The sequence below is a fragment of the Gopherus evgoodei genome, chromosome 4, assembly GCF_007399415.2.
Source record: "Gopherus evgoodei ecotype Sinaloan lineage chromosome 4, rGopEvg1_v1.p, whole genome shotgun sequence".
Classification (NCBI taxonomy): domain Eukaryota; kingdom Metazoa; phylum Chordata; order Testudines; family Testudinidae; genus Gopherus; species Gopherus evgoodei.
This window is the reverse complement of record NC_044325.1, coordinates 123,405,473-123,432,476: the sequence shown is the minus strand read 5'-3', so window position 1 is coordinate 123,432,476 and position 27,004 is coordinate 123,405,473. Positions and strand designations below refer to the sequence as shown.

Below are 27,004 nucleotides of genomic sequence, written 5' to 3'. Positions count from 1 at the left end.
CTTTCCGGAGAATGTGTGAGCTGCCTCATACCCTGCAGGCTGGAAATCCCAGGCACGGCCTGTCTCATGGAATTTCAGCTCTTCTTCTAGCTGGAACCAGAAAGTGCTGAACAACAAACATGAAAACCACCAAAGACGTCAAGCCAAACTTTATCGAGCCTCAGATCAGAGCCAATCAGAGCCCTGTGGAAAGGTCCTAGTGGGTTCTTAATTTAACTGATCTGGATAATCTCTTCCAGCAAGATCAAATGTTACTAGATGCAGTGAGGTCTTGAAATCTCTGAGAGCTCTCTTTGCCCCTTCCCATGGTGTGTGGGGATGTGATGGGGCTGGCTCCCTTTTCTCGAGTCATTTGACCTGGTCCTTTTTTGATGAATCCTGGATTTGAATCCTGGCTGGTAAGCAAACTGTGTCCAGCAGGTGGGCATTCTCATTCTGTGTCTGGTGTCTCTGGGACCTGCCGCTGTGGATGCTGATGAGAGCTCTTTGTTGCCTGGAGCCAGATTCTTGAACTATTAAAGAACAGTGTCTACTTATAGATCTCATGTGTTCACCTTGTCCCAGGTGGACACCACAGAACAGCTGAAGAGGATCTCCCGTATGCGGCTAGTGCACTATAACTACAAGCCAGAGTTTGCCGCCACTGTGGGCATTGAAAGCACGTCTGAGACAGGTACGGTCTCTGCACCAACCCACGGGCTTCATCCTCACAGTTGTATGCTAGGGGGGAGTTCTAGTGCAAACTAACGTTGCTCCTTAGTCATAACTCGCAGCACCCCCTGCTGCTCCATGCCAGCTGAGCTGATGTCTCTCAATCCTGGCCTGCAGCAGTCCAAAGAAATGGTAGAATACATATATGGTATACAAAGAACCTGGGAATCAGTCTTTTTCCAGTTGTCCCTTTCCCAGCTGTCTTTCATTGGCTTTAGGCTGAGGTTACATTCTGGCTGTGCGCGGGCCTCTCAGGAAATTAAGTCCCCTACTCTGTCTTAGCAGCTTAGGGGTGGCTGTTTTGTTTCTTATTAATCGCTGCATAGTGTGTGGGGTTCATGTCAGCAACCAAGTGACTCGTGAGAAGTAGTCAGCTATTGTGGAAGGCGTCTCGGGGGCCATGGTGATTGGTGCTGTGGTTTCCGTGCAGGTGTCATTGCTCAGGAAGTGAAAGAGATTCTTCCCGAAGCAGTGAAAGACACTGGGGACATGGTCTTTGCCAATGGGAAAACCATTGAGAACTTCCTGGTGGTGAATAAGGTTAGTGGTACCCTCCACAGACCAGATCAGGGATGAATAGGAACTGGTGATTATAAGGGTTGGGGGAGGATGGTGAATTTTGGTGTGTTTTATTTTTCCTCTTCACGTAAAGGTAGAGGTGAAACAGAGTCAAAATCTGACGCCTGGGAAATGGTCTCTTGCCAACACTTTTAAACAAAGTCCTTCCTGCTTGAGTTTCAGCCAGATGTGTTCTGCGAGCTAGCATTGGCATCACTTCACAACCTGGACTCTGGACTCATGTTCTTCCTGGTTGGTGAGGGCCACTGGGGAAGATCTGAGCCCAGCATTAGTGGGCATTGACAGCAGTTCTTGAGGGAGGGCAGGTTCCTGGCTTTCTTAAGCAGGCTGTTCCGAGGCCTGTGTCTCCATCCCCCAAAAAATCACTTGCCAAATTAGGACTCTGTATCTAATCTTCCCATTCTGGTTCAGATGACAGAGGAGGTTGTAGCGAGACAGCTTGGAGTACCTGACTCGCTCAGATCTTCTCGGCTCTGGGCAGTCTGGATCCAGACCCAGGTGTGGCCTGAGGCCACACTAGCTCCCTTGGAGATGATGTCCACCGGCAGGGGATAAAAATCAGGTGTTTGTGCTGATCTTGCTAGATTTATCAGCTGCCTTTCGCATTGCTGACCATGGGGTTTGGTTGACTCGCCTATAGACCATAGTGGGAACAAACAGGGCCAACCTTGGGTGACTCCGTTCCTTCCTGGCTGCAGGTCAATTCCCCTCTGCAGTTAGATGATCAGATGGCACCAGTGGTCTCTTTTCCCTTCTGCATCTGACTCTTGTAGGACCTTGTTACTGCCCTCTGTGGTTTTGTACACTACCAACTGGATTCCTGCAGTGCACCCTACAGGAAAGCAGTAGCTGGGGCTGAGCATGGTGGGGGCCTGCCTGTTTATATGGGTTATCTTGCAAAGAGCTTGTTAAGCTGGGGCTGGATGATCTGCACTGGCTGCCTGCTGGTCGCCAGGGAGAATTTAACGTGTTGGTTTTGAGCTGGGACCTGCCTATTACTATGAATTACCTGCGGGGTCCAGAGGCCCCAAGCAAGGACCAGGCCCCCATTGTTCTAGGCACATAGATCAAATAGTTGCGCACAGGGCACAGGCTGGGATTGTGACAAGACCCAGTGTGGGGAAGAAACAGGGAAAAGGGTTTTGTGATAATGAGGCGACGCCTGAGAGTGTGCCTCCCCCAATCCCCATGGGACAGCACTGCAGTTGTGAGCAGTGGAGCTGGGACTGGAGTGTCCTGGTGTACTGGAGTGGCTGTGGCTGGCAGGGTGCTCACTCTCTGGAGTGTCAGGATTTGGGGGTGTAGGCGAATGTCTCTGTCGTTGAGAAAGAATGTACACTGACAGGTTGCCAAGGCCTGCTGGTGCCCGAGAGACCCTCCTTTATCCAGTTTTGAAGTAAGCACATTAATCAATGTGTATAAATATCAGTGTCCCGATGGCTAGTCTGCGGTTGGGTGGGTTTCCTCTTATGCCTTCCCCTTGCCGGGGTGCTGAGCAACACACTGTGACCTTTCCACTGGGGAAGGGGAGGTCTGGAGTGGCTCAAGAGGACAATAGATTTGAAGGAGGCCAGGCAGGTATGGGTGTGTCTGTTCCTCTGCTCCCGGAGAGGACTCACGCAGAACGATGTGGCCCCTGGCAGGAGCGGATCTTCATGGAGAACGTCGGGGCGGTGAAGGAGCTCTGCAAACTGACCGACAACCTGGAGACCCGCATTGACGAGCTGGAGCGGTGGAGTCACAAGCTGGCTAAGCTCAAGCGGCTGGACAGCATGAAGTCAACAGTCAGCTCTGGGGCGTTCAGGTACAGGTGCCCTCTCTCCCTCTCCAAATATGGGGCAGGGGAACAGAAAGGAACGTCCCACCTCAGGCCTGTATACCAGCCTGCACTGGGGGGAATACAGGGAGATACCTGCCGAGGCACTGGGGTGGGGGTGCAGGGAGATTTTCCTCTTGGGTGCCGGCAGCATGGTGTTGGGGGTAGGTGTAGGGAAATTCCCCCTTGGATCCAAGCAGCCTGGCATTGCGGGAAGGGCAGCAATGCAGGGAGATTTCCCCCTCGGGCACTGGCTGCCAGGTACTGGTGTGGGGGGCAATACAAGGAAATTCCCTCTCAGGCATTAGCTGCCTGGTACTGGCGTGGGGAGTATATAGCGAGATTCCCACTTGGGCACTGGCTGCCAGGAAGTGAGGAAATCAGAATTTGGTGCGGTGTTGGGATAATGAGGACTGGAGATGATCCATGAGCTGCTGTTGGGGAAATGAACTGAACCTCGGGCTATGTACTAGACTACAGTATGGAAACGGCAGCCCGGTCCAACCGTCCATCCCAGGGCGAGCCACATCCTGAGGGTTAATGCTTTCTGACACGTGAGGAGCAAGTGAAGCCCATTTTTCAGGCTCTACCTGCTGGATGGCTCGGTGAGGGGGCAGAGTTCACCCTGCATTTCCTTTCACCCCTTTGGGCCTTCACCAACAACTGGGCTGTTGGACAGTGCCCTTTAGCCCACCATGGTGCTCCAAGCTTTCCTCCTGCAGTTACTGAGTCAGGTTCCCAACCTGCATCCCTTTGCCACGCAGTAGGCTTCCCTGGGGGCCTGGCCAGGCACATCTCACCTCAACTCCTCTTCTCTGCTTGCAGCCAAACCGGAAGTCAGTTCAGCCGTGCAGGAAGTGTGCCCCACAAAAAGAGGCCCCACAAAATGACCAGCAAGGTACAGGGGCCTTTTGTGAAGGGATGTGGGGTGTGAGGTGGGGGGCTATGTGTCTGGACAATGTGGGTGTTCTGGGGCAGTGGTGCAGAGCCTGGGAGCTGTGTTCTACAGTGGGGGCATATGAGCAGGGCCTATGTTGGGCCTGAGCTGGCCATGTCCTCCTCCTGCTGCCCCTTCTCCTCCTAGTGCCCTGCAGAAATCCTGCCTCTCACAGCGGGGCTAGCCGATGCCTTGTGGACAGGCCATCCTGCTGCTGCTTCAGGGGATGACCAAAGGGTATTGTGGGATGCAGGAGGAATGGCCTCCTGCATTGCAGTCCTCCCATCCTAGGAAAGGCTGGGGCCAGGGGGAGAGGCCCCAGGGCAGAGTGGAATAGAAATGCAATGAGCCCTGCCCCAGGCGGACAGCTGATTCCCCTGCGTTTCTCCTGCAGTCGCCGTCTGTTGTTACGGAACAAGCCTGCATCAGCCAGCGCTTCTTGCAAGGCACCATCATCGCCCTGGTTGTCGTCATGGCGTTCAGGTGAGAGTCTGCACAGCCCCGTGGCTGCTTTCTGCCCTCAGCACTGGGAGGCACTTCCCCCACCCCATGACACAGCAGGGGTGTAGCCTGGGGAGATTCCCCTATGCCCCATGGCACAGCAGGGGTCTAGCCTGGGGAGATATCTCCCTCCCCCCCATGTGACTCTGCAGGGATGACTCTGTTCTATTTTAAACATACCACGTTTTCCTGAATGAATTTGTGACAAAATGCCCCAAATGCAAGAGCAAGTGATAGAAAACCAAGTGCCTCTGCTAACAACACCACTCAGCGACTCCTATGGCTAAGCCCTGCCCATGGCTGGCCTCTTGGCACGTGGCATTTCCTTGCTGTCAGCCACCTGCCTCTGCCAGACATTACATTGGTACATGGCGTTGTCCTGCAACCCATCACCGACCTCTGCATGGCACTCTTCCAGCATCCCACAGCTCTGTGCTAGTGCCCCTCTGCGAGTCACAACACTGTAAAACAACAGGAATCTTCGTACTTCACAAGTTCCTTGTAGCTTTTATCTGAGGGTCTCGGAGCACTTTGCAAACAGTGATGAATGACAGCGCTGGGCAAGGCGGGTCAGTATTGTTCTGCAGATGGGGCCCTTGGGCACAGAGAGGGAAGTGATTGGCCATGGTGTCACAGAACTGGGAATGGAACACAGGTCTCCTGACTCCCTTAATCACAAGACCATCTTTCCTCTTGAAAATCAGCCCAGGAACAAGGCAGATGCCTAGCCCTTGTCTTGCCTAACTGCTCTGGAGTGCATCCTCCTCACACACTCAGCAAGATTTAAACGAGGACCGTGCGCCACGTCTGTGGCACTTGTTGCAGTTCTCTCACTGAGGGCAAGGACTGTGCAAGCATCTGTTAGGCAGCTTCACCAGCACAACCGAGTCTCGCCGTGCACTGCCCCCAGAGCAGGGGCTCAGATGTGCTAAGCTGCCTTTTGTTGGATGGAGAGATCCCTGCCCTGGCCTCTCCAAACCCAGCCCCTTGCTGCCCTTGGGTCTCCAACTTCCACTGTGACACCCTCTTCCTCACCAGCCACACTGAGTGTGCCCCCTTCCTGGCGCTGCTCCATCCCACCTCAGGGTTGTGGTTCCTGGTGTAAGTGGGCACAGCTCTTATTGATATCCATGAGAGTCACACCTGCTTACTCTAGGCTAAATTTGGCCCCTGGCTTCTCCTTTAAGACTCTGGGCTGCATATTCTGCGCCACCAGCACCTCCCACCAACGGAGGAGGCCTCTGTTTCCTTCTCCAGCTCATGTTTCCAGGCATCCCTCTATGCTGGCCCCTGTATCTGGAATGCTCTTCCTATTCCAGATCTCTTTCTTCTTCTCTGTCTGCTGTCAGCCTCAGTGCCCCTGCCTGAGCAGTGCTAGCCTATTCCTGTTCAGATGGCGGATAGCTCATGGCAACCCCCCAGCCAACTAAAGAGCTGATGATAAAAAGAGCCCTGGATGAGGACCCTGTAAGCATTATCTGGGCTTGGGAGGGAGGGGTAGCTGCCCTGCAGCTGCCTGCCTAATCTTGGTGGGTTTGGACCATTGAGACAGACAGCCACTGTGGTGCTGCAGAGGGAGAATCTCCTTCCTCCTGCCATAGTGCAGATACTTATCCCCAGGCGTGTAATCTTCTCTCTCTCCTTCCCAGTGTGGTGTCCATGTCCACCCTCTACGTGCTCAGCTTGCGCAATGAAGAGGACCTCGCAGACATTGATGGGTACGTGTCCCCCTCATGCACGCGTCCTCCAGAACGTGTCGTGGCATCCTTTGTTCCCTAGGGGCCTGCAATACTTGACAGACTGGAGGGAATACAGAGATGAGCAGAAAAGACAAGCATAGGGCTGGAGGGATAGGTTTGTTCAGCGAGATTAAAGGAATGATGTGGATTTGCCCAGACAAGTCAATGGAGGGGAAGTGGGGTTATGGTGCCAGTCTTTTAAATCTTAACTGGGAACAAGGGGTGAACTGACCAAGATATATCTATAGAGATATCAGGTGGGTGAGAGAGACAAGCTTTCGAGCCACACAGAGCTCTTCTTCAGGGCTGGGAAAGGTACTCCCAGCATCACAGCTAAGTGCAGGGCGGAACAGATTGTCCAGCGTAAATAGTACGTATTGCAAGGGACTATTCACAGTAGAGCGGCCCGGTAACATGTCTGCAGCTATAGGACAAAAAGAGGGGGTTAGTGAGTTACAGGTTGTTGTAATAAGCTACAAATCCAGTGTGTCTCTTCAGTCCCTGATTTTTAGTGCCTAGCAGAGTTCCCAGGCTCATCTTTTGAAGGTGTTGTGCAGGTTTCCTTGGAGGATGAGGACTGAGAGATCGGATATGGAGTGATCGCTTTGTGAAAAGTGCTCACCCACAGCTTATAGGGTGTTCTGTGTCTTTTATCATTTTCCTGTGTGAGTTCAATCAACAGTGTATGGACTGTCTGGTTTTACTCACGTAGTTGTTACTGGAGCGTTTAGTGCACTGAATGAGGTACACCACATGTTGTTGTAATAGGCATGTGTAGAACCCATAGATCTTGACAGGTGTGTTGTGGGGGGTGCTGGTCATTATAGCAGTGGAAATATGCCAGCAAGTTTTGCGTCTGATGCCTCTGTGCATTGGTGTGTCCTGGTCTGTGGGGAGCTTATTTCTGATGATGAGCTTGGAGAAGTTGGGTTTTTTTCTGAAGGCCAGACAAGGGGGTTCATTAAAGCTTTTTTTTTCAGGATGGGGTCCCCACTGAGCATGGGTTGTAGTTGTTTGATGATACCCCACAGGGTTCCAGTGTGGCATAGTAGGTAACTGCTTAGCGTTGTGTGGTCAGAGAGGGGGTTATTTCTGTACTGCAGCAAGTTCTGTCAGGTATTTGAGAGTGTAACAAGTCTTGTGGATGGGAGAAAGCAGTAGACGTGGTATATCTTGACTTCAGTAAGGCGTTTAATACTGTCTCGCCTGACCTTCTCATAAACAGACTAGGGAAATACAACGTATAGGGAGCTGCTATAAGATGTGTGCATAACTGGCTGGAAAATCGTTTCCAGAGAGTAGTTATCAGTGGTTCACAGTCAAGCTGGAAGGGAATATCAGGTGGGGTGCCATGGGGATCAGTTCCAGGTCTGGTTCTGTTAAATATTTTCACCAGTGATTTAGATAATGGCATAGAGAGTACACTGTGATAAACTCAGGACAGACAGCTACAAGGGAGGGGTAGAAATCAGTCCCAGAGGGTTAAAAGGCCCTCCTCCCTATCAACTGGGAGGCAACTACGGGTCAGTCAGGTTCAGCTGAGAAAGGGTTACCAAGGTATCAGTCAGTCAGCTGAGGGGGAGCTACCTGAGGTTAATTAGGATCAGCTGATTCCAACTTAGGGCTGCCTGAGACCTTTTAAAACCCTTCCCTAGGAGGAAGGAGGCGGGAGAGCAGAGAGAGAAGGAGTCCTGCTGCCAGGAGTGTAGGAGCAGCAAGACAGCGAGCCTCACCAGGAGGAGAGGCAGTAGACTCTCCCACAAGGGCAAAAAATACTTTTAACAGAACAGGTGGAGATACGGGGATCAGACTTCTCCTGTGTCCCAAGGGGGACCACATTACCCAAGCCTGTCTCACCAGGGCTAAAAGCAGCAAAGGCTGGGGAGACTGAGAAGGTGCCTTGCCACAACACTTATAAAGTTTGCAGAGAATACCAAACTCGGAGGGGTTGCACGTGCTTTAGAGAATAGAATTAAAATTCAAAATGATCTGGATAAATTGGAGAAATGGTCTGAAGTAATAGGATGATATTCAACAAGGACAAATGCAAAGAACTCCACTTAGGAAGGAACAATCAGTTGCACACATACAAAATGGGAAATGACTGCCTAGGAAGGAGTAGTGCGGAAAGGGATCTGAGGATAATAGCAAACCACAAGCTAAATATGTGTTAACAGTGTAACACTGTTGCAAAAAAAGCAAACATCCTTTTCAGATGTATTAGCAGGAGTGTTGAAAGCAAGAGACAAGAAGTAATTCTTCCGCTCTACTCCATGCTGATTAAGCCTCAGCTGGAGTATTGTGTCCAGCTTTAGGTGCCACACTGCAGGGAAAATGTGGACAAATTGGAGAAAGTCCAGAGAAGAGCAACAGAAATGATTAAAGGTCTAGAACACATGACCTCTGAAGGAAGATGGAAAAAATTGAGTTTGTTTGGTCTGGAGAAGAGAAGACTAAGAGGGAATACAACAGTTTTCAAGTAAATAAAAGGTTGTTACAAGGAGAGGAGAGAAATTTTGTTCTAATTAATCTCCTGAGGCTAGGATAAGAAGCAATGGTCTTAAATTGCAGCAAGGGCAGTTTAGGTTGGAGTTGAGGAAAAAATTCTTAACTGTCAGGTTATTTAAGCACTGGATTAAATTGCCTAGGGGAGGGTTTGGAATCTCCATCATTGGAGATTTTTAAGAACAGGTTAGACAAATACCAGTCAGGGATGGTCTAGATAATACTAAGTCCTGCCATGAGTGCAGGGGGCTGGACTAGATGACCTCTAGAGGTCTCTTCCAGTCCTATGATTCTGTGTTTTCTTGCATGATTTCCAGGTAACTTTCCTGTGTGTTTTTTTCATCAGTGTGTGAAAGTTTAAATTCATTGCTCTGCTAGACACTAAAAATCAGGGACTGAAGAGAGACACTGGATTTGTGGCTTATTACCAGGGCCCTTCTAAATTTTCGGTCCATTTTGGTCAATTTCACAGTCCTAGAATTTAAAAAATAGTAAATTTCATTATTTCAGATATTTAAATCTGAAATTTCACGGTGTGGTAACTGTAGGGTCCTGACTCAATAGGGGACTGTGTGTGTGGGTGAGGGAGGGGGGAGTTGGGAAGTTGTGAAATTGCCACCCTTACTGCTGGTGGCGGCGCTGCCTTCAGAGCTGGGCAGCTAGAGAGTGGCAGCAGCTGGCCGGGAGCCCAGCTCTGAAGGCAGAGCCACTATCAGCAGCAGCACAGAAGTAAGGATGGCAGGGTATAATATTCCCGCCCTTACTTCCGTGCTGCTGCCTTCAGAGCTGGGCCATTGGCCATCAGCCACCACTCTCCAGCCACCCAGCTCTGAAGACAACTGCAACATCTCAGTACAATAACCATGTGAACCCCCTACGACCACCTTTTGGGTTGGGACCCTCAGTTTGAGAAACGCTGATCTCCCCCATGAAATCTGGTCTTTTGTGTACTTTTCTCTATAAGATACAGATTTCATAGGGGAGACCAGATTTCAGGATCCGTGAATTTGGTAGGGCCCCTACTTATTACAATAATATGTAACCCACTAACTCTCTCTTTCTGTCTTATGACTATGTCTTAATGGGCCACTCTACCTTGAATAGTCCCTTACAGTATGTTCCACAAACAATCTGTTCCACCCTGCATTTAGTTGTGATGCTGGGGGTACCTTTCCCAACCCTGAAGAAGAGCTCTGTGTGGCTCCAAAGCTTGTCTCTGTCCCCAACAGAAGTTGGTCCAATAAAAGATATTCCCTCCCCCACCTTGTCTCGCTAATCCCTTGGGACTGACATGGCTACAACTACGCTGCATACAAGATACATCTATGCCAGCAAACCTTTCCTGACAGTGAGTTGTGCTGGGCTGGGGAACAGTCCCCCAAGGTAATGGCGAAAGGCCTGGCACTCGAGGTGCCTGAAATGGATTGAACAATCCCCTGGTGAATGAACTGTAGGGCCTCGGGGGAAGGATTTGATGAGACCTGTCAGGCCTTTTCCATCTCTTGATGCCTGTTGGTCTGTGATATTAAACATGCAGCTTTATCCAAACAGCCTGTGAGTAGCTGCCTGAGGAATGACAGGTTGAATTTGGCCACTGTGGGGAAGCCCATAACGGTAATGTTATTAGGAGTTCCTTGACAATAGAGACTAATGAGCAGATACTGCAGAGTCCAGCCAAAGTACGTTCCCTAGTTCATGCCAAGATCAGTGGGCAGAGATCAGAGTGGTGCCTTCTCTGTCTAGTTGCCTCAAGCAAAACGGAAGAAGCAGAGGAAGGAAAAGCAGTGTACTGATGTTTGGCTAGAAATGTGTCTTTGCGGCACCTGTTTAAACAGCTGCTCCTGGGTGTCTGGAGCAATTGGCTGTGTAGCCAAGAATCAGCATCACTCCACTGACATCAATAGAGCTAGGCCAGCTTGCACCAGAGGCTCAGGCTCTCTGAGGAGAGCCTCCTACGGCGTGAAAAAACCTGAGCACAATGCCCTGCACGGATTCTCTGCCCACTTTGCTTCTGCAGGGACAGCGGCAGACAAGGTCTTTGCAGACTCGCCTCAAGTCATTGTTGGCACTGGCATTACTGAATAACTGATCTCTCTCTTTCCATCTCTCTTCCTCTCATTTATGGCCATCCCCCTTCTGCCCCATTTACTTCTCCATCCCAACCCATTTTCATTCCTGTATTTTCCCGTCCCCTTCTCTCCTTTCCTTTGTCTTTTCATTTCTGTTCTCCTCCCTCTTTCCCTCTCTCCTTGTCTTTCCTCCTCTCTCTTCTTGGTGACCTGCAGCTCTTTTGCTGTGCCCACTGCCTGTCTCCTGGCCCTTTTTCGGCACAGGGGTCCTGGGGTCCCGGTTGCTCTGTGCCCACGGTATGTTACTCTTCTTTCATTGTACTGTTGGTTTGAGTGCTGCCTCCCTTCGCCGCCGCCTCTTTTTCTTTCTCCTCTATCTGCGTTACAGAAGGCACAGACACTCCTAAACAAAACACATTAAAATCAGCTCCTACACTGGAAGAACGGAAGGCAGCAACTGTTGTACTTAGCTTTAAAAAAGATACTGGGAACTGCGGCCCAGCAAGATCACTTCATCTGGGGAAATGGGCTGAAATATTAATTAAAAAGAGAACTGTAAACCACCTGCATGATCAAACCAGCACAGCTTCCAAAAAGAAAAATCATGCCTCATCACTCTTAGAACCCTTTCATCACGTCAACAAAATAGTGGATAAAGGAGAACTGGGTGGGATGAGTTATTTGAACTTTCAAAAAACCCTTGACATAGTCCTTCGCTGGAGATAGCAAGTAAGGAACTAATGTCGTCTTAAGTGGTAGTGAGACAAGGCCTCAGTGTTAAAATAGGTAAAGTAATGCACGCAGAAGGGAATAATATGAACTATTCTAGTGCCTTACTCGGCTCTGAATGTGACCATTCAGGAAGGATACCTGGGCATCTTTGCAGTCAGCTCAGTGAAGACCCGTGCTCAAGCTGTCGCCATGGTCAGGAAACCAAATCAAGTGTGAAGATACAAGAGGAATGGAGTGGAGAATAACCATGACAGTATTATCTACTGCTGTTCTAGATCATGAATGAGCCACATTCACTTGGCATCCTGCGATCAGTTCTGGTCACTGTGTCTCAAAAAAGAGCAGAGCTCTGGAGCTGAGCAGTGGAGATTATTGAGGGCGTGAAGAGATTTCCTTACGAGATGAGAGAGAAAAGATGGGGGTAGGGGGAGCTGTTTTGTTTAGAAAGGAGGTGAGTATGAGAAAGAAGACTACAATAATGACTGGGAGGGAGATGGTAGACCAGGGACTTCTCTTCACCCTTTCTTGTAATGCTAGAATAAGGGGATATTCAAGAACATAGTAAGGCAATACATTTGAATCTGATAAAAGGAAACCCTTTACACACAGCATAATTAGCTTGTGAAACTCACAGGCACAAGAGATGATTGAGACACAGGCTACTGGGTTCAAAAAAGGATCAGACTTGTGTCTGTTTAAGGATACCCTCCGCTTATGTTGGAGAGCACCAAGAGATCTTTTAGAAAGGATATGAAGCTCCATGCTTCAAGCAATAAACTAACCCCTAGCTGACTGGAACAGAAAGAAACTTCCCCTGGGGGCAGGTTATTCCATAATTACCCACTAATGAGCTTCTTAGAACTTCTTCTGAAGCAGCTAGAGCTGGTCAGTGCCAGATCCAGGATCCTAGGCTAGACCTGGCCTGACAATTCCTGTATTCCTAGCTCTGCTCTGTCTCTGCCAACCATTTCCTTCCCCAGCCTGGCACTCTCCCCCTTACCTGTCCTGCTCACTACTCGCCCATTCTTTCTCTTTCTCCATGTCTGCTTTCAGTCCCTCTCCCAGCTTTTGCTTTCCCTCCATGTCTGCTCTGCTCCTCCCAATCCCACCCTGCCCACTGCCCCTCATACCGCCCCTTCTCATTCCCCCTCTACACAGATCTAGACAGTGCTTATGTTTCTTATGTGAAAGGCTCTTACACACGTTTCCTGCATTTTAGATTAAATCAGAACTTTGATAAGACTCAGCTTGTTTCTTCCACGGCTTCATCAGACAAACCTAGTGACAGCACTTCCCCGCACCCTGGTAGGTACCAGCTCTGCAGGCCGGAGCAGGGAGCAAGTGGCAGGAAACATGCTTCTGCTCCAACCAAGCCACCACAAACAATGCTGGCAGTTCTCTGGCAGTTCCATGTGCGATAGTAGAGCTCATGCAGTTTCCCAGAAGCTTTGATACAATACGGGATACAGCCATGTCTCAGGGGAGGGGTGTGTTCCTGGGGACTGTAATACAGCAGAGGGGATGGGGATGGGTCTCAGTGCTGAGGGTTTCTGGGGGCTGGGATACAGCAGAGTGGGTGGGGCCGGAGGTTCCCGGAGGCTGGGATACAGCAGACGGGATGGGGCCGGAGGTTCCCAGGGGCTGGAATACAGCAGAGGGGATGGGGCCGGGTCTCAGTGCTAGGGGTTCCCGGGGGATGGGATACAGCAGAGGGGATGGGGCTGGGTCTCTGTGCAGGGGGTTCCTGAGGGCTGTCTTAGTGCTGCTGCTGATGTTCCATCCCTCTGATGCTGGCTCATTGTAAGTCTCCTTGGTGTTTGTCTTGCAGCGACAGTGAATGGGCCTGACTCTGCCTATCGCTTGCCCGGCCGTAGCATAGCTGTGTGTTTCAGCCCTCCATGTTTCTCCATGTGCTGTTCTGCTGCTCCCACCAATGCCTCCACTGTTGCTGTCTCTGAGAGCAGCCCCACGCATACCCCCAACCGGACAGGTAAGTACCAGCCCACCTGGGACATGCCAAGACTTGGAGCAAGCATCCGCTCTGGAGGGTGACTCTGCCCAGGCACAGCACTGCTTCCTGTCTCTGCACCTTCTGAAGGGATGTGCGTCTCCTGTCTGTGAACTTTGTCTCCCCTTGGTGCCAGGTGCTTTGAGGAGCTGATACCCCCATGCCTGGCCCCCAGCAGCCCGTGACAGCTGGAAGCAATGGGTCTCGCACACTAATGTTCATGCACATGCTGTAAGTCACCCTCTGTGACTGAAACCTCTCCAGGGGCAGCAAACGCTCTGCCTGGGACGTATAGCCCAGATGCTACCTGCTGTCTCTCCATGGTGTTGGGGGAGGATTTAGGGAGAGTCTGTGCCGTGAACTCCAGCCTCATTCCTGCTGATCAGGTCCCCCCAAGATGGAGCAGCGTGTGTGTTTCCCCACCAGCCGTGCTAGCTGCAGCTGTCACAGAGGCTGAGCGCAACCCCCATCTGTTATAGCTCCTGGGTCTGTGCTGTTCTGAGTTCAGGCTTGCTAGGCCGTCATCCAGCTATGATTGGCCCATCCGGTAGCTATACGGGCAATGGTTCTAGAAGCTGCTTGCTCCCTTCTGCCTTGTCTGGTATCACAACATGAATGACACCTGAGATGGCCACTACAGATCCCATGGCAGCTCCAGCAGCAGAAGTCTCTGGGCGATAGTGTTGTTCATTAACCCAAGCTGCACCCGGCCCGACTGCAGAGCTTAGCTCCTGCCTGGGGAATCTGGACTCTTCTTGCCAATGCCAGAGGGTTCCCCTCACCTCCCTTCCCTCAGCAGATCCCGAACTCTCATTGGCTTCCCTTTCCATCAATGACTCTGGAGTTTCACTCCAGGGATGGGTTAGCTGGAGAAGGGGATATAAATTAGGTAGCAAGAGGAGCAATGGGACAGATGAACAGAGGACAGGTGCTCTCCATCTGCCTCCTGTATCAAGCTGCTGCCTTCCTCAAAGAGGGCCTCATGGTGCTTCTGCTTGGAGATGTCCCTGCCTTGCTTTGTCTCTGTCTCTCCCCTCTCTGACTCTGATCCCTTTTTTCCCTTCCTCCCCAGACCACATCCACACCTCCCTCCTGCCAGCAATGAGTATCAAAGCCAAATCAAGGGGTACGACGGGGAAGGTGACCTCTCATGCCAAGTGGCCAAAGACCCCGGAGCGGTCGCAGGGCTTCGGCAGCCCCAACGCCAGCCCTTCCTCCCCCTTCACCCACATTCAAAGCAAATCCAAATACATCTCCAGCTTCTTGCTGTCACGAAACAGCTTCCCACTGGGGCAGACCCGGCAGCAGCGCAGCATCACCCAGCCTGCCAGCCAGCAGCCCGGCATTACGGGCACCGGGCAGGACGGTAAGTGGGCCCCCTCCCCCTCTCTCAGCAGCCTGGTCGGCTGGATCCAAACAGCAGCATTACACACCATAAATGTCTTTCAGCCCATCTGTAACACGCTCCTCCCTCCCCCCACACACTGTAGTCATACCCGGACCCCAGCCTGCGCTTGCTCCCTCCCTCCCCCACACTGCAGTCAAACACGGACTCCCGTCTTCCCCCGTAAGTGGCCAATCTGTAATCTTCTCATTCCGCACACTGCTGACAGAGCTGAGTTTTGCCCAGTGCCTGTAAAGCGCTTTGAGAATGAGGGGTCTTTGCAGCTCTGGGGGTGAGGCTTTCTGGAAAGGCCAGGGGCTAGCAGCCCAGCCAGCAGAACCGTGGAGTTCTCCATCTTCCTGGCTTGAGCACTCACAGCCTCTTTGCACTTTGGGGTGTGACGCTTCCCAGCAGTGCCCAGAGTTGTGAGGAACCTCGCTACCACCTGCCCTTAGTGTGAGGGAGCCTTGTCTGTGCCTGCCAGGGGTCAGCTCCCCAATCCCATGGACAACACAAGCACTCCCGTCGGCCTCCCAGGCCCTGCTGTCCCTCCACAGGTTAGCAATAGGCATGCTCCAACTCCTGAGCCCTCTGAGCATCTCCCTGGAGTGTCCAGCCCCTGGCCCACTGAGCACTGGCAGTGTTCACAGATTTGATGCTTCCAAAGAAGCCATACAGCCTATCTTACCAGTTCCAGCTCAGATCACCGCTCCGCTCAGTTCACAGCACTTGGATATGTTTGTAGTGAAGTCAAATATAAGTTTATTTACCAAAGCAGAAAGTCAAGTAGTAGCAAGTGGAAGCGTTGGAAACACACAACACACAAATGGCCAGATAGGGAGATAGCCTAGGCGTCTATTACCTCCAGCCTGAAAGGAACATTGCCGAGGTATGTCACTGCCTGGTAACCAGCCTGGTAACTCCAAGACTTTATGAACATAATTTTTACTATAGATACGTGACTCTTTAATTTTTACCGACACATACATTTCACACTGATTGACAACCAGTAGGCTACTGGCTCTCGATAGAGACCTCACGTTCCACCTTTGGTGAGCTATAATGCAAATAGTCAACCCAGAGGATCCCTGTAAAACCCTCTGTTTCCCTTGTGCTGTTGCCAGCTCCCTGGGTCACAGGGGGATGTCGCCCAGACCCTAGCCCCATGCTCCCATTTGCCCATGGCCGTGTGGCTCCCACACATGCTCTTTGCTGTCAGCTTGCCCTTTCTGTGCCAAACCAAACCAAAGAAAGTAAATGGGAGAGAGAGAAGTGCTGTATAGAGAAGACGTGGTTTTAGCCACATGATGGCACCAGAGCCCACAGATGGCCACTCCCAGAACTGTCTGCATGCTGGCCTGGAGTCAGAGACCCTCCTATCTCCCCAGCGGTGTCCATGAGGGAAAGTTCCAGTCCTGGGTGTGGCCCTCCCCCAAGCAGTGGAGGTGAAGAAGCTGTATAAAGAGGAGATTGGTGCTACCGGTGCCCAAGGAGGGGAGCTGCTGTAGCGCTGCCTCATCTGGGCTATAAACCCAACCAGGTGACCCAGTGCAAACACACCGAAAGGGGGCAGCGAACCCCCTTGCTGAAAGGTGCAGCGATGGTGAGGCTAGGAGAGCTGTGTGTCTAGTGCTAACAGTCACCTCCATGTCCCAGCTGGCCAAGGAAGGGGGGAGAGGAACCTAAGGGAGTTGGGATAGGGAGTTGGGCACCTCTAAGTTCCTTAGACTGCTCTGAAACCCGTTTAAGTCAGCAAGAGTTTCCTTCCCCACTGCTGAAGTTAAGCACCTAGGCACCCAAAGCAAGTGACTTTATTACTGGGAGGTTGAGCACCCCAACTGCCATTGGAGTCCCTGGAGTCTGCAAGTACGCAGCACCTCTGAAAACCAGGCCACTTATTGAAGGAGGGAAGCCAAGTGTTAGAAAACCTTGGCCTAATCCCTAAGGCTGAGCAGCAGGAAGTGCTGTCTGCCTAGGAGATCTAGTGGGCAGTGAACTTACCTTGCCCAGGGGAGAACTGGCCAGGCAATTAGCGGGGAGCCTGCAAAAAACTGTGACTCCTCTGCACTGATGGGCTTTGGGGGACAGGATAGTCCCTTCCAGCTCCATCCACTCTGACTCTCCAAGCCCAGGAGTTCTGGCCACTTTTCCCTGTCTCGGTAACCTTTCTCCTCTCTGCAGGGCCAGATGCTTTGCTCCGCTCCATCCGGATTGTGGAGAATGACATGGCCATCACTTCCCACTATTGTGCAGCCAGGGACGCATGCAGGTGAGTGAGAGGCAGGGCCTGGCCTCCCCTGGGATGCTGAGTGAGTGCCAGATTGACAGCTCCTGGGGCCTGAAGTCCTCTGGTTACCCAAAGGGCAGGGACAGCAATTCTGGCTTCCCACATGCTGCCCTGCTAGCCTGCCACAGCCTACATAGGCCACTTCTGGCAGGGAGGGGCAGTCAGTCTCCATCCCCCAGTCAATCCTTGTCCTCTCTGCTGGAAGTGCCAACAGGGAGGCCCTTTACTGTCAGCTGCAGGGATGTTTGTGATGTGCTCATCTGACCCAATGGGAATGGGACTGAGAGACCCACCAGCCCATTTCACACATGCTCCCAGTCATCTAATGACTCTGGGCCACTGCTGACATAGGGCCATGTTTGGAGTTGATGCTCTAGAGTTGAACAGTTCCATCTCTCCTGGATCCTCTGCCCATCCAGCCCTGATGGGCTGTGTTAGAACCGGCGTGCTGGCGATGAATGAATGCGTCTCACATTAATGATTCTTTGAGCCAAACTACCCAAGCTCCATCTTGTGCTGCTCCCCAAAAGCCGGAGAGCCCTGTTGGGGTGCTGCCGCTTGGGTGGGGAACCCAGCGCCCGTCCCACAGAAAGTTCCGTCTGAGGTATTGAATTCTCTGTCTGTGTCCGCAGGAGAGGAAACATCACCTACCACATCCCCATCAGCCCATCCACAGCAGTGAACACCAACCTGACCCTGGAGATGAAGTGAGTGAAAATGCTTGTCAGCTGCTGGCATCTGAGAGCTAGGGTTACAGTGGGTGGGCATGTGAGGGATTTATCAGGGTGACAGTGAGTGGAAGGGGACTCAGAGCGATTCTGAGGGTAACAATGAATACAGAGTAGGGAGGTGTCACAGATCCACAGGATCGGTGCTATGCATCAGCTTTGGAACAGTCTCTAGGAGGAACCTCTCAGTGGGCCAGATCCCCGAGGGGTCTTGCTTTTCCTCCACGGCAAGCCACACTGCGTCACCGCCTCCTCAGACTGAACTTCTGGGCTTTCTGCACTCCTGTTTCACACTGTGAGCTCTGTTCAGCGAGTCCCACACAGACAGACTCCTGGCAGAGACTTGTCCACCTGCAGGGATTAATGCACCTCACGCAGCATTTGCTGTGACACCAGACGGTGTTGTCAGAACAGTGGGAACGCAGCATAGGGAGGCCTTAGGTTAGCACAGAGGAATGAAGGTTAAAGCAGCGTCCATTCTGGGTAGCCCAGCTAAGCTAAGCCCTAGGGTTCAAGTTCCGTGTCTCTCTCAGGCCGCGTCCACACTAGGAAACTAGGTCAGTTTAACTACATATTGTGAAAAATTCTGGGGCACAAAGGGCAGGAGCGGGTTCTGGGGGACCAGTGAGAAGGGGGGGCACGGGGGGAGGAGCGGGTTCTGGAGGACTGGTGGGAAGGGGGGGCATGAGGGGGAGGAGCAGGCTCTGAGGGGATCGATGGGAAGGGAGGGGCACAAGGGGAAGGAGCAGAGTCTGGGGGGACTGGTGGGATGGGGGGCAGGAAGGGGAGGAGCAGGGTCTGGGGGGACTGGTGGGATTGGAGAGGAGTGAGGGGGAGGAGCAGGCTCTGAGGGGACCAGTGGGAACGGGGGGTACGAGGGAGAAGAGAGGGTTCTGGGGGGACTGATGGGCAGGAAGGAGTGGGCTCTGGGGGGATTGGTGGGATGGGGGGGCATGAGGGGGAGGAGCAGGTTCTGGGGGACCAGTGGGAAGTGGAGGCGTGAGGGGGAGGAGCAGGTTCTGGGGGACCAGTGGGCAGGGAGGAGCAGACTCTGGGGGGGCTGGTGGGCAGGGAGGGGTGTGAGGGGGAGGAGGGGCTCTGGGGGGAATGGTGGGATGGGAGGGGAGGAGCGGGCTCTAGGGTGACTGAGTAGCGAGTGAGTTGCGGGAGGCAGGAGGCGGTTATGGGGTAACTGGATGGGGTGTTAAGCTGCTGGGGTTCTGTTGGAGTGGCCAGTCAGCTTTCCTGGTGCTAGGCAGAACTCTCTCACCTCTCTCTCCAGTGCCGCCTCTGCTGTGTCCATCTACCTTTGTGGCCTCCAGTCCAGTGACCCATGTCAGAACACAATGAGCATGGACAGCTCCACCAATACCACAGACACCCAGGTAGCGGGACACAATCCCTCAAAGGAGAGGCAATGCTTGGGCAGCCAGACCGTCCTTGAGGTCCCCCGCGGTTTGTTGCAAACGTCCCTGGCACCCCAAGTGGCCTGGCTTCCTGAGAAGCAACATGAGGTGCTAGGGACAAACCTGGCAGCCTTTGTCTTTATATTGAGCAAACAGGGTATGGTGTAGTCTGGGTCTGAGAAAGGGAGAGACCCAGTTGGCTAACACACGAGTCACTGACACTGTGGTTACTAGAACTACTGCTTTGTGAAACTGAATCCTCCCCCCCTCCTCCTCCCCCTCCCCCTCCCACACACACACTTCAGGTCTGCCTCTTTTGTGTGACCTCCAGGACTGTTGGGAAACAGCCCAGGTGGGGCCATGAGCTTCTGTGCTGTGCATAGCTGCTCCCAGAGGGATGGCAGAAGGAAGAACTAATCCCTGACTCCCTTAGCTCCTGATTTCTCTGCCTGTGGATCTAGAAGCTGCTAGGCTCACTGAGCTTTCCTTCAGGGGACTCCCGCAAAGAGCTGTGCTGGTCTCCATGAGGTCACTGACAGGACTGAGGTGGCTGCCTCTGTAGTGGGGTCTACTGGTCCATTTCTCAAAGGATGTGCAGCCTGAGTCTCCTTTGTTCACTGGGCTCCAGTTAGATGTTCCTAAGATAGGAGATTTTCATCCCCCAGGCCTTTAGTCCTGGTGCGAGTGACTGTGATGTCTTTGCCTTCCTTAGCATGAGACCTTGTTAGTGCTTCAGCTTCCTTGTGTCATGCTGCCTCCTTGTCTCTGGCCCCACAAGGAGAAGGAATGATCCTTGCCTCTGACACAAGCCTATGAATCTGGCTGTCAGCAGGGCCAATTGCGCTCTGTGGCATGATAGGCCCCAATTCCTCAGTAGGACCTCCCCAGTTTCTGGGGCACTGTTGATTATTTTAGTGTACTCCGTTCCTATGGAATACCTGTTACTCCCATCTCCCCACCCCCGTACACAAGCGCATGTGCACTGGGTTTGCATTAGCTTCAGTTAGCTCCTCTTTTCCTCCACATTCTGCTGCTGCCCTTCCAGAGCCTCCCCATTGCTGGGGCGTTAATGTCTTCCTTAGTGCCAACATCCTGTTAGCACCATCTGTTCCCTCAGTACCATCCACCTCCAGGTGACCAATAGCTCTGCTTGCACTACCTGATTTAGTCACACCACACATTTCATTGACATCAGCTGTTTCCTTTAAACCTGTGGTTCAAGGTATCGAGCCACTTTGGCTTCTGAGCCATTCTTAGAGCTGTTGCACGTGCAGCTCTTCTAATTAACATTCAGATCCTCCAGCCAGAGATTTGTAATCAGGGTTTGCAGCCTTAGGTTTACACCATTCAAACCCATATGTACCCATCTCCTCATCCATCACTTTTATGGCATGATGGCCATGAGCTGGCCCCTTCTGCAAACAGATTGCTGTAGTCTCAGCCAATTTATGTTCTCAGGACAGCTGTCCATCTGGATAAATTTCCCCAAGTGCCTGGTCAGGATTTGGGGTTCCCTCCCAGCCATCGAGCTCCAGGCACTGTAGCCCCAGACAGGCAGAAAAGGATTTCAGTCCTATTTTGGCTTTGCAGGATAGTCTCAGAAACCTGTTGAGTGGAGCAGGCCAGTTCACTATCCCTGCTCACCCAAGGGACGAATTACTTAACGCCTAGTAGTAACAGGTTCATTCTGTCTCCCCCCACCGGTTATATCTTCTCCCCCAGGAAATGACACAGCGTTGGCCCATGGTGATGCTGTCTTTCCGGGAGTTCACCTACCACTTCCGAGTAGCCCAGCCTGTGAGTATGGGACCAGCTATGTCCTCTGCACCATCCAGGGCAGAGCTGAGGGGGATTTGGCTCTGCGGCCTCATTCCTATCACTCGCCAGGATGAGGGGGCCTGTGAGAATTCCAGAGCCCTGTGCCCCCTTCCGGGCAGGGATGCATGTGTAAATCGTGACCGGGTTCGTCTTGTACACAGCGGAGCACATTGTGGGTGGAGGGAAGTTAGTTGGGGTGAGTGGCCAGGACTTTCCAAGTCACACAGTGAAGGGATGGGTGTGGGCAGGGGAAATGCAAAACTGGAGCTCTTTACTCCTACAGGCTGAGATTGTTGTTCTGTTTTTAAACAATTGGGAGGTGATGGGGGCAATATGCAAATCTAGCTGGCGAATCCTCCACTTCCCCAGCACACAAGTGGGATAGCAGCTGAATCCTGCTCCTTCTGAGGAAGTTTCTCTTGAAAGCTCTCTCTCTCTCTCTCTCGTAGGGCAAAGCCAACTGTAGTACCACTCCGGAGCACATGGGGCACCTCTTCACTGACTATTATTTCCAGTTTTACTGGCTCTGTGAGTGAGTCCCGGCAGCACCAGTGCCCTTTGCTGGGAGAGAGGAGGGGGACTGGTGAAACCTATCAGATTGCCACATGCCTTCCTCTGTAAACCTCCAAGCCCCTTTCTGCTCCCACCTTCCCCTTGGGGCTCTGAGCTACTTTGGTTCTGTCCTGGGGATAATATAGACACTGAAGTGCTCCATAAGGAATATAGGAACTCTGCTAGGAGCAACACAGCCAGCCCCAGGGATCTACTGGACATGCCAACCAAACACCATAGCCCACAATCCTGGGCAACTGTGTCCATCTCCTTCCCTTCTGGAGACACTGGCACCTTCTCCCTCTGCTACACTGGATTTGAAAGTGTTACACTGGATCATGTGTGGACAGGCTTGTCCCAACCTCTAAAGCTGGGAACAACAGCCTGAGAGGCCTGTCGGTTCCTGTAGCAATGCAGCAGCTCTCTGCAACACTGGAATTTACCTTCCAAGACTGGAGCTCTTGTCAATGCTGAAACACTGGAATTCCATCCTGAAAAGAGGGCTCTGCCTGGACGTACTGGAAGTCATACACTGGAGTTACTGTTCTTCTGGTCAGCCACTGCCTATTTTCCTGCATCCCTACTCCATAGGATTCCTGGTGACATTGGGATGCTCCCATGGACGGCCAGAGAGAAACCCTGCCAAGGAGGGGGCTGCAGAGGCAACAGGGTTCTCCTTGATCCCTTTCCTCCCTGCCCTGTTTCCTACACTCCATGCAGACCAGGTCTGAACAGATGAACTTAAGAACCCCAAAAAAACCCTTGTCAGCCTGTGCCAGCCTGTTGGCAAGGGCTTGCCCTTGATTCCCCGACCCCTCAGGAAGTAGGGAGAAAGAGGCACCTTGGAAGCAGTCACCCCCGCTCACACACAATACATCTATCTCAGGAGCCAGTTTGCAGGTGTTTGTGGCTGTACCCCATATTTCTGTGGTTGGGGTGGGGACTGTTCCCCTTACTCTAGAGTAGCTAGAGCTGGCTGGTCCCAGGGCCAGCCCCACAGAACATCCCTGAAGCCCAGCTTCACCCTGCCTGCCTCTGCTCAGGGTGCCAAAGGGAGGCCACCAACACGGACTGCTCTGCAGAATGGGAGTGGGGCTGCTGGAGACTCAGGTGACTGGTTTCACTGCACCTACTGGTGAACACAGCTCTGTTCCCAACAGGTCTCTGCCAAGCAAGGTGGCCCCCTACCGATTTCCCCTAGGAGGGGAGGGGGCAGGTGACAAGGCCTGATCCCACTGCCCCCTGGGTAAGCTGGTGAGTGTATTATGGGTATTTTACTGTTACAAGGTTTTAACTTGCTAAACTACTGAATTTTTTAAAGCAGTATAAAAACAGGCCTCTTAATTCTGTCCTTACTGATCTATTTGTGTCTTACATAGGAAACCAAAGGGGGCGAGTGCTGAGCCCCAGCCTGACAGCTATACTGGTGATGGGGAAGCTAGGACCTATCAGACTTTGGCAGCTCTTGTATGTGTGTGTGTCTTTCTCCCACCCCAGCACTTTTCACCAGCGGGGGAGGGAAACTTCTGCATTCCTACAGTCTGAAGCTGTGCCAGGGTAATCCTATGCCCAGTTCTGTAAGAAAGTGGCAGCAGCCTCTGGAGAAAGGGAAGGGCAGGCGGAGGAGTAAGCACGGCAGCTGGGGTGGAAACGCCACTCTGCAATGCTGAACCAAAGCACAAAGCTGGCTCCAAAGGCACAAGTGTTCTTCCCTTTGCAAAGTGCCATCACCTGATGTAGGCAGCTTTTACCAAACTGGGGCTGGGTAGCTGTGGCAGGGACTCTGACAACTCTTTTCTTGCTGGTAGTGGAGACAAATACAACAATCACTGAATTCGACTCCAGACAGCAGAGCAGGATCTATTCATGTCCCAGCTGTAAGGAATGTATGGCTACAATTCCTGTTGCCCCCAGCAAAACAGCAGGGAATGCTTTTTTAATCAAATAGAGATGGCTCCTATGCAGCCTTTGGGTGCCTGCGCTTATCTCCATTTTACTTTGTGGGTGATGCATAGCAAACATAACTCCCCGTTGTCTCTGTGACTGCCCCACACAGGCCAAATACCTGCAACTCTTAGTGACGTCTGTGGGAGCTAGAGACTTGGTTCCTCTCAGGATCAGGCCCATTATTTGAAGGTGTGGTTTCAGACCAGCTCCTCAGTTTCCATTCTCTGCCTATTAACAGAGCAGCCGTAACTGTGTTAGCAATCTAGCTACTCAAACAAACTGGCTGCAGAGAATGAGTATTGAATGTCCAGTGAGTGAGGGGCCTATTTTCTGTGCTACACCAGGCAACTAATAGGGGAGAACAGAGGGTTGATGGCCCAGTGGTCCCTGAGTGCAAAGCAGCCACAATTCCAGTCTCAATAGGACTGCATTCCTGCTAGCAATTTACAGGAAATCCTCCACTGCCACTCTTTGCAAAGTACACTTTTTACATTACTTCCCCCTGCCCCGTTTGCCCTGAACTTTGCTTTGTTTTTTAGCTGGGAAATTCCTTTAGGGGCAGCTTTTGTCCTCCATACGGCAATCACTGACCCCAATCTTGCAAACTCTAGTCAGTAAGCAAACTCACAGATTTTGCTGGGACTGCTTATGTGAGGGGTAGCACTATCAGGCCCAAAGTTTTCCTCTTGTGTTTTTAATAGAGCTGAACTTACTGCCTGTGCTTTAATTTAGTAGAGCTGGCCTTTCCCTGGGCTGAAGTCACTGCCTGCCTGCAACCACCATATAAATCCCCCAACCCACTGGTGTTCTCAGAGGTGGCAGCTGGGGATCTTCCCAGATGCCTTTCTTATCACTACAGAGGATGCAACTCACTGAGTGCAGTCACTGGAGATTTATAACGGTGGGTAATAGGTTGTAGCCCTAAGTAAGATCTACAGCATTCCAGGTAGCCCCATGTTGCTTAAAGCACAGGTCAGGGTCACTGCTGATGTTAAGGAGCGGCTGTCTCCTTTTCCTGCCAACACACAGGCACAGCACATGCTATGGACCTTGAAGACAATGGCTAGTGAGTTTCTCAGTACTGTGTTCACCTCCTTTCCAAAAAAGGAATAATTAAAATGCAGAGGCCTGTCCTACATTGACAACTATTTTAAGATGGCAGTGATTAGTTAATACCTTAGATATTTACAAGATACAGTAGGATTAGACTCAGAATGTACTCTCAGAAAAACTTTTTATAGTGCTTTTCATCCCAAAGTACTCCACAAACTACACATAGAGATCACGTCAGCCAAACCATAATGGTACTTTAAGACAGAAACCAGAGTTTCACAGTAGGGTTGTAATTGTTAGAGAAATGGCCAGATGATGGCACCAGAGCCCATGGAAACAACTGGCCAGTGGCCAACTGTGCTGCTTAGAGACAGCCTCCTAAGATCTCTGCTCTACTCACCTGTAATTTTTTTTTTAATAGGCATCAGGTTTAATACAAACAAGGGGAAGTACTTTTCCCACACAATGGCAAGTTAAACTGTGGAACTCATTGCCATGGGATGTTGATGGCCAAAAGTATAACTGGGTTCAGTGAAGAACGAGAAAAAGGATATGTCCATCAATGGCTATTAGCCAAGATGGTCAGAGATGCAACCCCATGCCCGAGGCAACCCTAAATTTCTGACTGCCGGGAAGGGAGGACAGGTGGATCACCCCAACTGCCCAGTTCTGTATGCTCCCCCTGATGAAAGAGGGTTTTCTCCCCATCCCCTTCCCAAAATAGTAGCAGGAAGAGTTAACGGTAGGCTTTTCCCTGTGTGAGACGGAGAGAGCTCTGAGCCAGTGTTTCCAGCCTCTTAGGCAGGGAGCTCCCCTTTCTCTCTGCATTGGGAACCTGAAGCTTCATCTCTCTAGACATTCTTAGCTGGAAGGATGCATGACAAGTGTGAACATGGGGCCACTTTCTAAAGTTTGCCTGTTTGGGGGAAGAGTTTGTTTCAAAAGCAAATTCCCACATCTTTTGCCCTACTTCTAAAGCTTAAAGCCTGTAAATAAAGACTGCGGCACCACTGCGAGGATTAAGAAAAAAATAAAGCACTAATTTGTTTGGTTTAAATGTTGCTGTCACAGCTTTAATCACTGTATATTGCCAGCAAGTTTGTAGAGTTGCATTCTGAGCAGATATTAATGATTATTGGTTTTTATTTGCTTGGGGGGGGAGGAGGGGGGCTAAGCACTGCTTCCCTCCTTTCTTTCTGATTTGTATTTATATTTTGCTGAGTTTTAGGGGTGCTGGTTCTCAGGACTCCCCCACCTTTGTTTGGCTTATCTAGACTTTGTTTTATGCTGGAGGTAAATATACCTATATAAATAAATATATAAATACAGCTTTGTATCCAAGTATGGCTCCTGGCTGCTTTCCTCCACCAGTGGAAAAATTGTTTCTTAATGCAGTTGTTTTATAAATTGTCCCTTTCACACAACTGGACCCTGAGACCACAACCACCATGGGTTTCCTCCAGATGACATCAGTTACTTAAGATACTCAGGTGTTGGCAAATCAAATTCCAAGTTCTGTCCATGCTCATGGCTGTGGACTTCATGTTAAACTGTACTTAAGGATAGTTATAAAATGGAGCATTCAGTTTATACTCCACTGGTGACAGATACTAGGATGTGGCGCAAGGGAATTTAGGATCTTTTTGCAGGACGCCACCTGAAAAATAGATAAAGCTACTGCTTTATATCTATAAATTGTGAAGAGCCTTAAATTGTGAACTGATGCAATGTAGGCATAGTAGCTCCCGACACATTATGCTCCCAATTTTCAAAGCAGTGTACAAGCAATGTTATACTATGCCTATAAGATAGGTAAGCATTATTCCTCTTAGAGGTAGGGCAATGAATCATTGAATAGTCCAGGGCCACACAATGAGGCAAAGCCAAGATTACTTCATGAAACTAATGGCTTGCAGAGTGCATGGCTGATGCACATCGAACTGGCAGGAACTGCAGTCCCTATTCCTGAACCTGTATCAATTTTACAGGATACTGCTGCTAAACCTAAATGTTATTGTTAATTTGTGTAAGCTGCTCCTCCTCTGTTGTTTTATTGGTTTTATATGAGACTTTCCCTTGGGAATGCCCATCTGTGCTGCTGGCAGAGGAGCCTGAGCAGTAGCATTGTGACTGAGTTCCATCTGATGTCATTGTCTCCCTCCAGCGACTCTAGCCCCTGACCTTGCTGCCTGCCTTGGTTGTATCTCCTCTAGGCAGTGCCTGTTTGGTGCT

The 27,004-nt window shown here is 51.2% G+C and overlaps 1 protein-coding gene across 4 annotated transcripts in view; it reads left to right on the top strand.

The window, feature by feature from the left end:
• Window positions 1-26,091, top strand: part of MYRF (myelin regulatory factor) — a 121,095-nt gene extending 95,004 nt beyond the window's left edge. For all 4 annotated transcript variants that reach the window (XM_030560841.1, XM_030560840.1, XM_030560839.1 and 1 more), the window contains 14 exons: window positions 565-673; window positions 1,142-1,251; window positions 2,934-3,094; window positions 3,932-4,004; window positions 4,438-4,526; window positions 6,194-6,262; window positions 12,809-12,894; window positions 13,418-13,579; window positions 14,670-14,963; window positions 17,163-17,250; window positions 17,901-17,975; window positions 19,279-19,381; window positions 21,125-21,199; window positions 21,670-26,091. In XM_030560841.1, the coding sequence (XP_030416701.1) occupies window positions 565-673; window positions 1,142-1,251; window positions 2,934-3,094; window positions 3,932-4,004; window positions 4,438-4,526; window positions 6,194-6,262; window positions 12,809-12,894; window positions 13,418-13,579; window positions 14,670-14,963; window positions 17,163-17,250; window positions 17,901-17,975; window positions 19,279-19,381; window positions 21,125-21,199; window positions 21,670-21,756 (1,581 nt within the window). In that variant the 3' untranslated portion in view covers window positions 21,757-26,091. The remainder of the gene's footprint in view (window positions 1-564; window positions 674-1,141; window positions 1,252-2,933; window positions 3,095-3,931; window positions 4,005-4,437; window positions 4,527-6,193; window positions 6,263-12,808; window positions 12,895-13,417; window positions 13,580-14,669; window positions 14,964-17,162; window positions 17,251-17,900; window positions 17,976-19,278; window positions 19,382-21,124; window positions 21,200-21,669) is intronic.
• Window positions 26,092-27,004: the final 913 nt, after the last annotated feature.